An 18,076-nucleotide genomic window follows, 5' to 3' on the forward strand; every position below is an offset into this window, starting at 1 on the left:
GCAGGAGTGTTAACCATACCAGACAGAAAATCCCTAGGAATCCATTATCCCTGCGATCACTTTACCAATAGGTAAAGGCACGGAGAGGCAAAATCAGAAAGACTATGAAATTCAGTGGTTTTTTTTTATTTTAAAAATTAACATGTTGCTCTTCGAAACTGATTTTTCTGGGCTTACTTGCAAAGCATTAAGATCACACTTTTAAAACGTTTAAATTCTTTTCTTTTTTTAAAAATTGAAATAACAATAAGTAAAATACAATCGTTAGCAAGGCAAACATAACAGAAAAATTAAATGATTTCATTCAGCTTATAAATTTAAAGTCTTAATATATTAAAAGACACAGGAAACAAAAAAATGTATTTGCCTGACACTTGAAATAAAACCAAGTGGGTGCCAAGAATTCCCTAAGTGGAAAACAGCGGAATGCCCTCACTGTGGAGGGCATTCTGCTGTTAGTGGCCGAAGGGTATCCCAAGTAGCTTCTTATCCCACCATAGCATGAAAGAGCGCCCAGAGGAGGATTCTGAGGATAATCCGGAGTACCGAATGAGCTTCTGAACAGTCCTTCAGATGGTTGGGACCCATGACTTAAAATTCTGTAAAGGTTGGTACTAGCAACCTTCTTCCTAACCATCTGATAAAAATCCTGGGAGCAAAGACTATAGGATTTCTTTGATTTGGTTTTCATTACCCCTTGCTTCAGACTGTTTGTTGTTGTTAGCTGCGAAGTCGTGTCCGACCCATCGCGACCCTATGGACAACATTCCTCCAGGCCCTCCTGTCCTCCACCATCCTGTTCTCTACCATCTTCTGGAGTCCATTTAAGTTCACGCCTACTGCTTCAGTGACTCCATCCAGCCTCCTCATTCTCTGTCGTCCCCTTCTTCTATTGCCCTCGATCTTTCCCAGCATTAGGCTCTTCTCCAGTGAGTCCTTCCTTCTCATTAGGTGGCCAAAGTATTTGAGTTTTAGCTTCAGGATCTGGCCTTCTAAAGAGCAGTCAGGGTTGATCTCCTCTAGGACTGACCGGTTTGATCGCTGTTAACAGATATTAAAGTTTAAATTTTCATGCCATGAGCTGAAAGCCGACTAAAATAAGAATGTTTTGGCTCCTTTTTCCATCCACATCTGTTAGTTTTACTTTAGTTATTGGCAACTTCTCTTTTGTTCTTACTGGAAAATCTAAATTCAGTTAAAGGCATGGAAACTATCAACTAAGATACTCTTGGTACCTTTTTATGAAGAATACTTTTATTAAGAACACCGCCCATCTTATTCTTCGCGTGACTCTCACCATATAGATTTTTAATATAGTATGGTTTGCTTTGCAATTAGCCAGATATTCATTTGATAATTTTATCCACCTACAAGTCCTTCTCAAAGACCTTGGATGGACAGATGGTCTTGTTTGATGGTGTTAAAGGTATCATTGCAGGATATAAGCTATTCCAAGTAAAGCTGTCCTTTGCAATTGACTGGTGGTGATTTTTGACAATATACGGTTTAGTATATATTCAGATATTTTAATTTGCAACATACTTAGACATTCCTGAGAGCTGGCAAAGCACTTCATAAAATCCTGCCAAATCACCTCAATTTTCAAATTGTTGTATTATGGCTGTGAATATGCCAGCTATTTTACAAAACAGGAGTTCCAAATTAGAGATGGAAGGCTTAGAGTTATCACTAAACTTGGACTTGTTTAAGGGAATATTTTAAAACACTTTTGATATTCTAAGTATTATGTTGTAGGACAATTTTAAATGTCATATCACAGCCCCTCACACAGTTGCTAAACTGTTTTATGGCTAAATTGCTCTTTGTTCTTTGTCTGGAACAGAATTAATACTTGTATGAAATCACATGACAGTCTACATACCGTTTGCATACTTCATTTATTCTGTAGTGTTACATGCTTGTAATATCGTAACATGATACAAATTTCAATATACTATACTTCTGAAATTTTTCTTAAGCTGTGAAAGCCAGCTGAGTAACTTTGGGCCAGTCATACACTCTCAGTCCAACTCACCTCACAGAATTGTTGTTGTGGGGACAATAGAAGGAAAAATAGTAGTTATTTGGGGAAAGGTCAACTTGGATGCCTTCAGTTTGAGACCAGGACACACAAAATTTAGGCTTAGGTACTGAAATATCTATCCCATTAATGATGAAATGCCATAATCTTTGAAGTTCGTATATTCTATGTTACGTATGTTTTGTTGACATCAAATAGATGTTCAGAGTTATGAAAGTATGCTACACATCCTCTTCACAACCTGTTTTCCTTGTTACCTTCTGGGAGGAGGCTTCGGGGTATCCAAAGCAGAACATCCAAAACATCCAAATTCAGCCACAGTTTTGTTCCATATAGCATCAACTTGTGAACTCTCAGGTTTCCTCTTTCCGCTATGTGTTCAAAATGGACAGTGATTGATATTTTTATGTGTGTGTGTGTATGTTATCTCTCTCCATACATATCTATCTATCTATCTATCTATCTATCTATCTATCTATCTATCTATCTATCTATCTATCTATTCATCCATGTATGTGTGTGTGTGTGTGTGTGTACACATACACACATACATATACAGTGAGGGAAAAAAATATTTGATCCCCTGCTAATTTTGTACGTTTTCCCACTGACAAAGAAATGATCACTCTGCAATTTTAATGGTATGTTTATTTTAACAGTGAGAGACAGAATAACAACAAAAAATCCAGAAAAACGCATTTCAAAAAAGTTATAAATTGATTTGCATTTTAATGAGTGAAATAAGTATTTGACCCCTTTGCAAAACATGACTTAGTACTTGGTGGCAAAACCCTTCTTGGCAGTCACAGAGGTCAGACGTTCCTTGTAGTTGGCCACCAGGTTTGCACACATCTCAGGAGTGATTTTGTCCCACTGCTCTTTGCAGATCCTCTCCAAATCATTAAGGTTTTGAGGCTGACGTTTGCTAGCTCGAACCTTCAGCTCCTTCCACAGATTTTCTATGGGATTAAGGTCTGGAGACTGACTAGGCCACTCCAGAACCTTAATGTGCTTGTTCTTGAGCCACTCCTTTGTTGCCTTGGCCGTGTATTTTGGGTCATTGTCATGCTGGAATACCCATCCACAACCCCTTTTCAATGCTCTGGGGGGGGGGAGAGGGAATTGTTCTTTGTGAGTGGTAGGTGCGTGCACAAGCATGTGCAGCTTCATTTGTGCAAATGGCAGGCATGGGAGCCTGCCGCTCACACAAATGGAGCTTCACATGAGAGCGCAAGCGGGTGCTCGCAAAGTGGAGCTGTTTTGCACTCATGTGGCCCACTTCCGAATGGGCCAAGTCCTGGTAGTGGGCTGTGCCCCGTGGGTTGGGGCCCCCTGGCTAGGTCAGTGGTTCTCAGCTTTTTCTTCACCATGGACCCCCTTTAAATATCTTTTGTGGCCATGAATAATCACCACAGACCACCAAGACCTAACTCAAGATTGAAAGCATTAGACTGCATTAGGTCTTCACGGACCCTCTGTGACAACATCGCATCCCTCCAGAGGTCCATGGATCACAGATAGAGAACCACTGGGCTAGGTCATAAAAATAGCCTATGTTTATATTGGCTACTGTCAAGAATATATATTCAGTGCTATATTTGTGAAATAAAGTTCTTGTATCTTTTTAAGTTTGGTATACACTAGAAATACTTTAAATTGAAGGTAAGAAAAAGTCATACCTATGTATATATCAAGATTTAGTACAGTGCAAAGCACCTGTAACAATTTTAGAATTAAATTTACATTTCAGATTGGATTCTTTAGGGATTGCGGGCTTTTTAGTTTATATCTTAAGACTGGACAGAAAATGAAATCCTTGTAATGTTTCCACAGCAACAATTGATATTACCCGTTGCAGATTTTGAATGTTATTTTGAAAAGTGAAATTTGGGAATTATAATCTTATTAATATGGACCAGGCAGGTTTCACTTATCTCTTGACTTATTGCTTTTGGATGGCAGGGCGTTAAACTCTGGTGTAGAATACTACTGGGACCAGCTGAATGAAACTGTCCTCACAGTGCATTCCAGCAGCAGAAGCACTGAACGCCCGGGGTGAGTCTGGAGAATGTGTTTGGAGGCAACCAGTCATACATAGAAATATGTGTATTGTTGTTGTCGTCAAGGTCTGGATGTAATTGTATTGCTTACCCTTGTGTGTTATGATGGCCGCTCTAAAATTTTAAAACTAATTTTCCCCCATGGCACTTGGATTCTACTCCAGATGGCATAATATCACTACTTATACTTGGTTATCTCACTAATGCAAAGTGAAATGTTCAGATAAATCTGTCAACCACAGTCCTTCCAGCTGTTAATACCGGACCTTCCTAAGTCAGTTGGAAACATTAAGCTTACGGGAACTGAAAACCTTAGAAAAGTACTACAAAAGTAACGGTCTAGTTCCAACCTTAAAACAATTATGGGAATCCAACACTGTTTCTAACTGTAGGACCAGGATTATCACCTTAGTCAAAATCAGATGTGAAAACATAATATAAATAAGCCAACTAACTTGTCAAATTTTGACTACCTTCTAGATCATTTTTTTCATTAAAATTCTTAATGGATGCCTGTTGAAACCATAAGGAATGACTGGGTGTTTCAGGGGCATACAAGCATTTCTGTATTTGCTCTTTAGTTCCTAAATATATTCTATTGTGCATCTCTTCAGAACCAGCAGAGCCACCTGGAGGACAGACCGGGATTTGGGCTTAATGAATGCCATTGGTCTGCAGCCACGGAACCCAACCACCTCTGTGACTTCGCAGGGCACACAGACTCTGGCCCCTCAGCTACAGAATGCAGAAACGCAAACTGAGAGAGAAGTTCAGGAACCAGGAAGCCTTAGTTCAGGGGTTACCGAAGGTAAGAGATACTGGGGAAATATTGACAGGACCAAATATGTATTATTCTGGACGTTACTTAAGAAAACCAGGGACATTATTTTTACAAACAGAATGAGCCTAAACACAGCAGTTGCATCATCTTCAGTTAATAACTTTAGCTATACATGTGCTTGTTCGTTTCTTCCATTTTTAGAAAATAAAAGGATATTGTTTGTTCTGCTATTGCCCTTTATATCTCTCGTGTATCCTGAGATGTAAGTTTGCTTCTAAAATATTTTTTTTTCCTAACACCGGTGGATTATTGCTGCTTCTCAAGTGTGGAAAAAAAAATTAAAAACAAAAGAATCTAGTAAAGAAAAAAAACCTGCCTCTATGTGAAGTATGCTCTTGCGATGGTTAAATAAATTTAACTCATACAAAAGTGATCTTAAATACTATAGACTGGATAAATTAACCAATACTGGGGGCTTGACTTGATAGAAATGGAAGACAAATATTGATCAACAGCAGTGTATTGTTTATACATGGCTTCATTCAACTTTTTTCCCTGCAGCTGTTTTTTATTTTTATTAGCAGATGTTCTGACTTATGCCCAGGTCAGTCATTCTACTGTTAGTTTCCAAAATAACAATATAACCTGAATTTAAATAATGACCTTTAGTTGTTCCATTGAGTTCAAAGGTAAACAGCCAATTTAACATTATGTCCTTGCTGTAATTATAATTAATATAACTGTCGCATAGGAAAACAGTTGAGCTTTGTATAATATATAGAAGCCAAGAAAGTGGCTTGATTTAATTACTTGTATTAAACTTAAGTTTGCTAGAGTTGGGTGTGGTGATAAAATGTGGTTATTTACAAAAACAAAATACTGATGATGTACTGTTATACATGTAAATCATTTTAAATCCCAGTAGCCAGCCTCATGTCTCAAATGCACCGATTTTTACTCATAGTTAAGATAATTTTAAAAGAAGAAAATCTGACAATTAAACAAGGAGGAAAACAAATGATGGAAGGAGGATACTTAAAGGAAGTTTCTTTAGGAAACTATGATCTGCTATCTGTTCTTAAAATGAGTCATGCTGAGCATATGAAAAAAAATTAAGATTATTATCAGTTATACTTAGTTTGCAATACTGTATATCCATTGAATTACAGTGACCTACTGTAACTTATTAGCACAATATATATTAGAGTTTATATATCTAGAATGTATAAAAGTAAATAATGGATACAGAAAATATTTGGAAATGAGCACACACTGGGAAACTGCATAATAAATATATAAGTAGAAAGTGTATCAAAATGTAGAACTGGGGATTTGGAAAACAAGCTGCATTTTAGTTGGCCACAATACTGAGGAATTAGCACCATGCTTTTCTTGTCTCCAATCTACCTTTCCAAGGTTTGCTTCTAAGTAAGACAAGAGGGTTAAAACTGATAAAGCTCGTATAGAGGATTTAAAGCAATTAAAATCTTAAGACCTGAATGTTGGTAATTCCTTTAACCAGGCTCAACTTACTGTTAGGAAATGGGCTTTACTTTTCACCTAAATTCATTAACCTAAAAGGAGTTAAGAATTTGGGTTCCTGAATTCTGAGCAATCTCAACTAGCATCTAGGGCAGGGGCCAGCAACCTGAAACAGTGAAAGAGCCACTCGGAACCGGTTCCCTCACAAAAGGAAAAACTGGGAGCCGAAAAAAATGTGTGCGCATGCGCGTACATGCGCACATGTGCAGAACAGGGTTTGACTGAAGAGTGGAGCCAAGGCGAGATATGCACCTACCCTGAATATTTGAATTGATTGGTTGAACTTTTTTAGTCCCACTTTTTTTTTTTTTTTTTGGACTGCACATGGCAGAGGACTGGGAGCCGCAGGAGACGGCTGAAAGAGCCGCATGCGGCTCCGGAGCCACGGGTTGCAGACCTGTGATCTAGGGTTTACAAAGTATGGAAAACTGCTCACGTTAAATTGTTTTTTCCTCTTAATGTGATTCTACCTAGTGTAGGAAAACAAGATGTGAGTTCTAACTGAGATGGATTTTTTTCTAACTTGTTCTAAAAAAAACTAGAGAAAAGCACTTTTTTTTACCACTGACTTTTTCACCAGAAATTCAGCAAATCAGGTCAGTTACAAGGCAAGACAGGTTATAAAGTTAGGCTTAACCATTACTATTATAGGGAAACAGCATTTTCTATGGATTCAGTAATATAGTTGAAGTTAAGTTGATATCCCAATTCTTCTACAAATACTGTATGAAGATTTTGAAATTCTGGAATGTTGAAAATAAGCAGAAACAACACTTTTTAGTATTTCCCCAGCAAAGTTTGTGAATTAATTAGTATTTCATGGTACAAATAATTATGAAACAGTAGTATCAGTAGCCCTGAAAATGGTGTTTTCTGCTTTGTTACAATGGACCAAAGAATGTGTGTCTTATGGAAAAATCTGAAAATAATCCTCAGTAAATCTCCCCAAACTTTTGTCTGTTAGTAAATATAGTCTAGGGACGCAGTGGGTTAGGACGCTGAGCTTGTCTATCAGAAGGTTGGCAGTTTGGCGGGTCGAATCCCGAGTGCCGCGTAACAGAGTGAGCGCCTGTTACTCGTCCCAGCTTTTGCCAACCTAGCAGTTCGAAAGCACGTAAAAATGCAAGTAGAAAAATAGGGACCACTACGGTGGGAAGGTAACAGCGTTCCGTGCGCCTTTGGCATCTAGCCATGCCGGCCACATGACCACGGAGACGTCCTCGGACAAGCGCTGGCTCTTCGGCTTTGAAACGGAGATGAGCACCGGCCCCTAGAGTCGGAAACGACTAGCACGCATGTGCGGGGGAACCTTTACCTTTTTAAATATAGTCTATCCTTCATCTTTGCAGGCTGTGTAAAAATTACCTTTCTGAAAATCATTGAATTTTTGAAAAGATGATAATGTTAATAAACTTACTAACAGTGAATCCCTCTAGTTCCTTTTAGTCTCATCATTGCTGCTTTTTGTATATTATTGTTTGTGAAGATTGCATCAGTCAAAGGAAAGTAAGTTTCAGTCTAAAAAAATATCTGAAAATCACATAAATAAATGTTAGGCTCAGAAATCTTTTGCTGTTGAAAAATATAAAATGCAATCAAGCTGAACTTTACCTTCTAATGAAAGGAGATAGAAGCATTTATTTCTTGGTACATTTAAATAAATGTAATGCAAAATACTGAGATTTGTTGGAAACATATCCATTAATCGTTATCAGTCCTAGCTAAACTCTCAGGTCACTAACAGAGAAATATGATTTCATTAGCAGAATAGTGAAGCCTTCTTAGAATAACCCTATTTACTTTTGAACAACAATACTAAATATGCCAGTATTAAAAAGAAAAGACATAGTACCACCTTGCTATTTTAATGTCTGTAGTTTTTGTTGTGGCCAGAGTCTGGGCCAAACTCTCTAATTGTGAAAAAACATCTATGTTCCATCATTATTGGTTAGTATATCACCTTATACTAAGATGATATACTAAAATGATATATTCCACTAAGTGGAATCATGCAGATTCCACTTGCCTGTCTGGCTTCTGCTATTCCAAAATGGTTTCATGAGAATACTTCCCAGATTTGTCACCAGGCTAGAAAGCTGGAGGCTGCGAGTTCTAGCCCCATTTTAGGCATGAAAATTCTGCTGGGTGACTATGAGCCATCTCAGCTGGATGCAATAGAATAAAAGAATGTCGTATCACAATAACCTTGCTGCTTTATCATTAAATAAAGCTCAGTTTACCCTTATTATCCCAGCCCAATTCACCTCATGGGATTATTGTTATGGGGAAAATAGAGGGAGGAAAAATTAGTAGGTATGTATCTATAAAAAGATAATAAAGGCAGGATAATGAACTGTATTCAAGCCTCTGTACATAGTACAAATGTAGCCAAACTGGAAGAAAATCTGAATACCCAGTAACTTGTTTATTATATATTTGGGTCTAGATTAAATTCATTATTATAGTAAAAAACATGGGAGTTGCTTCCTCATTTATATCGCTTCAATAAATAGGTGCCAAATCGTGGTTTCCTCCCAAGCTATAATTTCATTATAATTTCCTTTCTCAATGTCTGCATCTCTGGTTTTTTTTAAAAAAGTGTAGTTAGTCCTGGCCGTGTTCAAATGCTTATTTGAAATAACAAAAATGCCATTAGAAAGTTGCACTTCTTGTGCTAATGCTAGTAAGAGTAAACTGAGCTTTATTTAATGATAAAGCAGCAAGGCTGTTGTGATACGACATTCTTTTATTCTACTGCATCCAGCCGAGAATATGTTTGCATCAAATCAGCTAATATCTAAATGCGTTGCAACTAAATACACAGAACAAAGGTATCTCGTTGAGAAGGGAGGGAATGCATTAGAAGCCCACAACGTGCAAAGCAGAAATTATAAGTTTCGCCTTCTCTGACTTTTGTTAAATTTAATATTCAATTAATATTATGAGAATAGTGGAACTTACTAAGTGTTTCACAATTTTAGGATCTGCCTAACATATTTTACCAACCCTGGTAGTTGTGATATGCAATGAGAAAAGGGCATCTGCTCCAGGATCCTTGATTGCAGAAATGCCGGATATAACTCTGGAATCTGTAGCATATGACTTCAGTTAAATAGCCAGTATCCCCTAATGTTATGCCCTTTGGATTATTCACAACATCCTTTCTCATTCGTACAAATAAATAAGACTATTTTTATTATAATTTTTTTTATTATTATTATCTGGGAGATCATTGATGTGTTTGCTGAAATAAGCTTATGATATAAAACATATACTCATTTTTAAGCTCCCCAAATTCTTTATTTGGCATCATATGCCAAAACTGCTTTCTTTCTTTTTCTATAGTAATGTGCCTGTTTTAGAGATGCGTTTCTGAAGCACTGAGAAATTGACGGAGAAATGAAAGCAACAGGGTGGGGAAACAACGTCTGTGGGTCTAGCAGTGACGCTGAAGATCAGCCCCTTGATAGAAATACTAACTTGGGCTCTTTTGCATTTTCTAGTCTTTATTAATCAGATCTCTCCTGACATGATAAATTACTGAGCAGTCAACCCTGCTGCTGTGGAAACAGCACCTGCTGCTTCTGTGACTAGGCAACAACCCCAGCCCTGGAGTTCTGCCCTTACCACAGAAGCAAAGCAGATGTTTTGTATGAAAGAACTTGGTGGGGGAGATGAGTAGAGTATCAGCATGTTCTTCTCAAGGACTGCCTAAATGGAGGCTTCAAGCTCAGCACATGCTCATTTAGAACTGATGTCAATAAAGCATTAGTTAGCAATTATGACTGATTAGCATCTTAAAATCGACCTTCTGTAGTTTGCAGGACATAAATTTCATTATATTCTGCTTAGTGACTTCCCATAGTGTGCTGAACTAGCTAGGCCTGTAGCTGAACTTAGACAGGGCTCTAAGCCACTAAGCCAATATTCTGAAGTCTGTCTGCTTAGGTTTACACTACCACTAACCTTATTTTTTATTATTGAAAGTGGGCTTCCAAAAACCTCAGTAATTGAAAATATTTAATATTATAAAGTCTTACAGGTTATTCTCACATTTCAGAGTTAGTGTTGCTTTTTTAATGTTTATTTCAGGGCAAAATTGTGATTTAAAAAAGTATTAAAAGTTTTTTTTTTAAAAGAGCATTTTCATGTAGCTTGTTTAGGATTCTGAGTGGTTGAGGAATCACTAGGCAGCATTTAAAGGTGCAAGGTACGTTTTCCTATACAGACATAACCCCCAAAAAACTGCTTCAGAATTCTGCATTGTAGATGAGCTAATGCCACTTCCTCCTCTTTTGTAATGAGACCTGATGCTTCAACAAAGTCTGGAAGGAAGATTTATATTTTTAATAAGGATCAGGTGGCCGGTGGTTGCTACATCCTCTGTGGAACAATTCAGCACGTTCCATTGAATAAAGATATTTTCTTCCACAGCTTACAATTGCGAGACCACTAATTGCTCATTCTTCATAAAGCAGCTTGAATGAGCCGTTCTTTTCCTAGCTCTGCTTTGCCCTTGGAGAGCTGGACTTTCCATATCACATGATTCTTTGAGAGCCTAGAAATAGCACTGGAGAAAAAGGAACAGTGTTAGGTAGTAGTATGTTAATAGAAATAGCACTTAGACTTACCGTATTTTTCCATGTATAAGACGCTATTTTTTTTCCTGCAAACACCCTGTTCAAAAATCAGGTGCATCTTATACTAGTGCAGCATCTTATACACGAAAAAATAATGGTAACCTCTGCAGCCCAGGGCATGCCTGTGTGGGTTCTTTACATGCTGCTGCCTGCCACCTGATGCAGGAGGATATCACTGACCTTCTATGACTCGTTTTTCACCGGCGCAGCTCGGGCTGAAGCTGCAAGAGGCTCCGGGAAGCCGCCTCAGTACAGTGATTGATGGCCGACAGGGCGGGTGGGACTAAGCCCGCAGAGTGCCATCTGATTGGAGGAAGTTGCCTCCCTTGTGTGATGGTACCGAGAAGTACCAGTAATTGGGGGGGGGGCGTATTATACAAGGGTGCGTCTTATAGATGGAAAAATACGGTATATACCACCCCATAGTAATTTACAGCCTTACCTAACAGGTTTAGAGAGTCAGCATATTACCCCCAACAATCTGGGTCCTCATTTTACCAACCTCAGAATGATGGAAGGCTGAGTAGGCTTTGAGGTGGTGAGAATCAAACTGCTGGCAGCCTAATTAGCCTGCAGTACTGCATTCTAACCACTGCACCACCACGGCTCTCTAGACTAAACAGGTTAAACAAGTAAAAAGCCAAAATTAAATGAGTGAACATAACTCATATATATCCACTTTAAGAGAAGGGAAACAAGAACAGTTCATTTATGGGCTGACCTTTCTTACTAGATGGCAGCTTTACTTGTGTGACACTTGACCTACTTTCCAAATGAGCTGGCAATCATTGCTGTTTCTTCTTTTTTTTTTTCAACATTGACAAGGAAAACAAAAGTCCACGTATCTTACCAGGTTGAGAAACACTGAAATACTATGTTTTTTTTTAATTTTGTCCTCTTGCAAGAAGTTCTTCAGGGTGATAGGTTCACCTCTCCAGATTCACCTAATTCTTGCTCCATTCTTGAAAACTCAGAGAGTACAAGAACAAGGAAACTGTGATGAGTTCCAACAGTGCAGAATGGGTATATAAAATACTTTAATGAGGTCAAACTCTTAGTCCTTAATCATAGTATGCAATGGAACAGTCTGTGAGCATTTTTTGTCTTTGACTTTAATTATTTTAACTCCCACATATTTTATGTATTTATTTGTTTCATTAAATTTATTACAAGTAGTCTTCAATTTTACGACCACAATTGGAATTTCTGTGACTAAAGCAATGCCGTCATTAGGTGAATGAACCTTTAGTGTCAAAGTACAACCATTTATACATTGAGATTGGCTGAGCCTCCCTTCGTGCCCCCACCCCCAACTCACAGTGACAACAAAACCCTCCATCTTATTACACCATGTGAGCTACTTGCACAACAGACCGGCCTTGCAAGTCAATCATACATAAAGTTTATAAAATTATTTCCCGTTCAAGAGCCTAACAGCCCATGGATAAAAGCTGTTCTTCAGCCTGTTGGTACGGCTGGCTATACTACTATATCTCCTACCCAATGGTAGGAGAGTAAAGAGGTACCGTCCAGGGTGTGAGTCATCCCTGAGAATTTTCCTCACTCTTCCAAGGCAGTGAGCCTTGGCTTGTGCTGTGCTCACCACCCTCTGTAATTTCATCTGATTTTATAACCATTTTTGTTGTGGTCATTAAGCAGGTAATCATAGTCATAAATGAAAATGGCTTTTGCCCCATTGACTTTGCTTGTCAAAATCCCCCTGGGAAGGTTGCAAATGGTGATCCCATGACCCCAGGACACTGCAACCATCATAAGTATATACCAGTTGCCAAGCACCTGAGTTTTGATCGTGTGACTGTGGGATGCTGCAACAGTCATAAGAGCAACAGTTGGTCATAAATCACTTTTTCAGCACTATGTATGTGTTGTGTCTTCTATTATTTGGGACAGGACCATGGGAGCAATGAATTGTTGAACTGTCCCAGATTGGGTATCATTAGGTGGCAGATTAAATGACTATTAAGCCTTAGGAATCCCAAGAATCACCATCCTCAAGGACTCCACTATAAATGTAGCCATGGAACCCTCTGCAGCTCAAGCAGAGAGGGCGGTGGGGCAGATTTGTTAAATTTCACCAATCTGATGTTCAGTAACAGCAGCCAGAACCCAAAAATCTGTTGACTTGGTCTCTTGGTAAATATTGAGGAGACATCAGGGTTACTCTCAGTGTCCTGGCCTGGAGACTAAAGCATATGAAGAATGGTTGCAGGATTTGGGTTTGGCTAGTCCAGGGGTAGGCAACCTTGGCTTTTTTATGACTCATGGACTTCAACTCCCAGAATTCCTGAGCCAGCTGGCTCAGGAATTCTGGGAGTTGAAGTCCATGAGTCATAAAAGAGCCAAAGTTGCCTACCCCTGGGCTAGTCTAAAGAAAAGAAGGACTAGGGCAGGGCACAACGTCACGTGATGTCATGAGTTTGACATGTCTAGACTAGAGAGACATGATAGCAGTGTTCCAGTATTTGAGAGGCTGCCAAAAAAGGGGGTCAACTTATTTTCCAAAGCACCAGAGGGCAGGAGAAGAAACAGTGGATGGAAACTAATCAAGGAGAGAAGCAACCTGGAATTAAGGAGAAACTTCCTAACAGGGAGGACAATTAACCAGTGGAACAGCTTGCCTCCAGAAATTGTGGGTGTTTCATTACTGGAGGTTTTTAAGAAGAGACTGGACAGTTGCTTGTCTGAAATGGTATAAGATCTCCTGCTTGAGCAGGGGGCTGGGCTAGAAGACCTCCAGGGTCCCTTCCAGCCCAATTCTGATTCTAGTTCATTTGATAATACTATCAGAAGTCCAGGGGCCATACAGAAGACATATTAGGCCTTGCTGAGCCTCTGATGTCTTCTCCTTCTCTGCCATCCTCTCATTTTGCAGCACTGCTATTTTAAGCTGATTTCAGGAGTGTATTGCTTCTGGTCAGCCTCTTGATGTCCTCTACCTCTTATTACCATCTGCAGCTGCATTCCAGCCTAGACTAGAATGAATTTCAATAGAAGAATGTAGAAACTTTCTGGGGAAAAAATTGATTTCTTAGAAGTGAAAACCTTACAAAATAACATCATCCTAAAGGCAGATGTAAATGAGGGCAGAAAAATGAGCACACAGTGTACATTAAGTAAAAAAAAAAGTGCTTGTGCTTTCTGGAATGGTAAACAGATTCTCGACAATATACATTGATTTAGGAAGTGCTACTACTATCAGGACCCACTTCAATCCCACATCTTAAGAAAGCAGAACTCTTGGAAGCAATTTCTTCCAACAGGAACTTTTATTAAGAGTAGTTGATAGCAGGCATAAGAGACAGGATCTTGAGATTTCCCACGCAGAATGATAGGTTAAGAAATCCCCAAGCAAGACCCCACCCTATAGTCCGTCCGGCCAGTGTGGGACGACCAATCCCCAACAGTCCATCGTGGGAAAAGGGGAGATAACATTGGTCCGTTTCCAGCTCACACAGTGATGGTTGACGGCTCTTCACACCCTCCTCTGGGATCGTAGAAATAAACCAGGCATGCAGGTTACGTTCTTTATTCCTTCCCTTGTTCTAGCTGACAGTTTAGGGAGATAAAAGTTCAGAGGGGTATAACGCAGGGAAGCAAAAGGTTACATTGTAGCGGACAGAGGAAGCAAAGGCAATAAACAAAAGCAAAAGGTTACATTATAGCGGATGGAGGAAGCAGAGGCAATAAACCCCCGGGCACACACACACGCCCCCTTTGGGAGTATGGCAGAACCCAGGGAAAGGTGATGCTTTTGGGTCAGAGGGGATAGATAGAAACGAAATAGGAATGGGTTCTGACAACTACCATGTTTTCTTGACTTGTTTGTATTTTCAGTCCTTTATCATAACTTTTTTGTTCCAAACATTTCTTTTTTTCGGAGATGAAATAAAAATATAGTTTTGTCCTTAGCTTATAATAGGATTCATTCCTCGAGTCTCTTGCTTCTGGTTTGTTCTTAGTGTAAAGGTTGAGTTTAAATAATGTCATAAGCTGCTTTGAAGACCAATTTTTGGACAAAGATAAAACTTTTCAAAGTGGTTGTTGTTTTTTAAAGAAAAAAAGCTTTTCTTTCTTCCAGGTGGTTCAGATTACGGAGCAACTGGAGAGGATGCCCTGATTAGGATCCAAAGGCTAATGGCTGAAGGTGGCATGACTGCTGTCGTCCAACGAGAGCAAAGCACTACCATGGCATCCATGGGTGGTTTTGGCAACAACATAATTGTAAGTCATCGGATCCACCGCAGCTCTCAGACTGGTACTGAATCCACTGGGATAGAAGGAGGCTCGACGCAACCGACTTCACCGGAGCTGATAACGGAGCTAGAGGGACGGACCTTTTCTGAGTCCATGCAGGTGACAGAACGTGGCCTGAGCCCGTCGTCTAATGAGGTTGAGGGAGAAGCCAATGGGCAAAGCCCATCAGAGCAGGCTCACTCCTCAATGGACACTGAGGGACCAGCCGAGTATAGTGATCTAACCAATAATAATCATCTTCCTGACAGTACCAATTTCTATAGTAATGAGAGCACCAATGGAGAGTCTCGGAACAGGTAGAGATGAATTGGTGCTATCCTTGTACTGCTAAGCAGAGACTTGTACCTCACAGCTGACCAGGAACTGAAGGAGTAGGGGGATTTTGGCTCTGACCAGATGCTGAAAATTCAGTGGGCATTGATATGCAGGGGTGGGATAATAGAGGGAATCCATAACTTGTATGGGAGAATTCTTGGAAGAGGTTTTATTCTGTGTCTTAGCTTCCCACATCTGTTTTGCTGCACATTTTCTACAATAGTTGTAATAAACCTTGATATTCAGCTGAGCCTTATGTAAATTTCTCAGCTCACTGGCTACAGGAATTCATTAAGCTTTGTCCTAACCCTGCAGTGCTTTTAATGCTACTCTTTTTTAATTTAATTTTATTTTTTTAAAAAAGTGCTTTCCCTTCTTGACCTACCAACTAATTGGATTAGGGAGAGTTGAGTCTCTTCCTTTGGAGACCTTCAATCTTACTGAATTGTGTATATAACTTTAAATGCTACTGTGGAGGAAATTTGCACCTAGATTCTACAACTAGAGTGGCTCCACTTTCCAGTCCAGAGCTTTATCCCATGCCACACTGCTAGTAAGCACTAGAAAACTCTTCGGAAGTTCAGAATTTGGATTGCTTGAACGAATGTAGGCTGGATAAGGCAGGGCAGTGTTTTCCAGGACTCTGTTCCACTCTTCTTTCCAGTTCAGAACTGGAGCTAGGAGAGCAGTGCTTGGGTGTCTCAATTTTTCTTTCATGCTCAGGAACCTCTCAGGAGTGTGGGCCTTTTGTTTTCAGAATATCTAATTTGTATGCAAGCAGAACTTTTACAAGGGCTGCTGTGGGTGGGGGCAACCTATAGTTGTAAAGCATGTGGGTAGGGTGGGAACCATTCTCTTTCCCCCCCCCCCAAAAAAAAAAGATGGCACTTACACAGATATTGCCCAAGGCTTAGCAACTCTTGCTGTGCCAATCGTAGCATATTGTAATTCAATCTGGTGAAATTTGGCAGGATCATGGTGCCAGGGCCAGGTTGCACTTCCCTATTAGGAGTAAGATGCGGGGTGGGAGAGAGGGGTTAGCTCCATGTCAGGGCGTGAGTTATGTGTCTGTGATGTAAGGTGTTGCATGTGAAACCTTGACCTTGTACATGTAGTTTCTAATGGAGAAATCAAGGCTCTGATACTTTTTTTTGTTTCTAGTCAACAATGTGATTTTCCTTTTCATTTGTAACTCTCCATCCCAGTGAGCTTGTAGCAGGAAGGTGGGGGAGAGTGTGTGCTAATGAGGGAAACACCAAAGATCAACGTCATTAAAATATGACAGACCCTTTCTTTGGTCTCCTGTCTTTTTTTCTTGATCAAATATAATGCCTGTTTTGGGGGGTGGGTGGGGGGAGTCTTTCTGTTTGATTGGTTTATTCCACAGAAGTCCCCTACCCTGAAATCTTGTTCGTTCCAGAGACTCAGAAAATCATGAAAAGGTTTTTATCTGTTTAGCTGCATAATATTTGACTTTTCTGGTCTTATTACTACTACTACTACAATTATAGCTCTTGGCTGCTGGAAGAAAAGAAAAAGAAAAAAAATTGGTTAAACAGTTCAACGAAATGATTCTTCCCCCCCCCCATGCATCTAACAAATTCTTACACAGCACCTGCAAGAGGTTTTCCTCCCAATATGCCTGTTACCATGTTATCAATACCGTGAGCAAGTGACAACGAAGCCCATTGTTAAGCAGCTCTTACGCTCACAGTCAGAAAAGTCTGTTAGAGAACATTAAGTAAATGTTGCCTTAAATCACAGCATGGAAATAAACTTTAAATCAAATCAGCTAGCTGCCAGTCCTCATCAGAGTGCTTAATGAAGCACTAAAAAGTGCCCTGTGATGGTTTGCACTTGAGAGCTACGGGAGCCTGATTATGGAATTCCTCTCTTTAGTTTTAGAACATGTTTACATCGGAAGAGACTAAACCCAGAATCCACAAACGGCTCACTAGGCTGGAGGACTTATCTTTTTCTACGAGAGAAAATGAGGAGAAGGTTACAGACAGAGTTTGCAACATGATGCTAAAAAACCCGATTTTCTCCAAGCGTACCATCCAGAAATATTGCAGAAAGTCGCTGTCAGTTACAAATTACCTTTTGTTGCCTGAGAAGGCCATGCATTTCAGGTTTATATCATAATCTTTCCCATATTCTTCTGGTATAATTACTTGTTTTGTTTATACATACACTTAACACTCAATCAAAATGGCTCAAGAAAGAAAAGTAATGGAACAAACTTAAAACACCCTCTGGTCCAATCCTTCAAACTTTACATCTACAATATTAAAACAGTATTTGGCCCAAAAGACAGTGAAATAATAATAATAATAATAATAATAATAATAATAATAATAATAATAATAATAATAATAATAATAATAATAATAGTTGGAGGTCATCTGGTCCAACCCCCTGC

The 18,076-nt window shown here is 39.4% G+C and overlaps 1 protein-coding gene across 4 annotated transcripts in view; it reads left to right on the top strand.

Moving 5' to 3' along the window:
• The window catches only part of AMBRA1 (autophagy and beclin 1 regulator 1), a 165,322-nt gene extending 148,375 nt beyond the window's left edge, over positions 1-16,947 (top strand). For all 4 annotated transcript variants that reach the window (XM_081315060.1, XM_081315062.1, XM_081315063.1 and 1 more), the window contains 3 exons: positions 4,004-4,096; positions 4,716-4,909; positions 15,164-16,947. In XM_081315060.1, coding sequence (XP_081171186.1) covers positions 4,004-4,096; positions 4,716-4,909; positions 15,164-15,639 — 763 coding nt within the window. In that variant the 3' untranslated portion in view covers positions 15,640-16,947. The remainder of the gene's footprint in view (positions 1-4,003; positions 4,097-4,715; positions 4,910-15,163) is intronic.
• The last annotated feature ends 1,129 nt before the right edge of the window (positions 16,948-18,076 follow it).

The sequence above is a fragment of the Vipera berus genome (assembly GCF_964194415.1).
Source record: "Vipera berus genome assembly, chromosome: 1".
NCBI lineage: Eukaryota > Metazoa > Chordata > Lepidosauria > Squamata > Viperidae > Vipera > Vipera berus.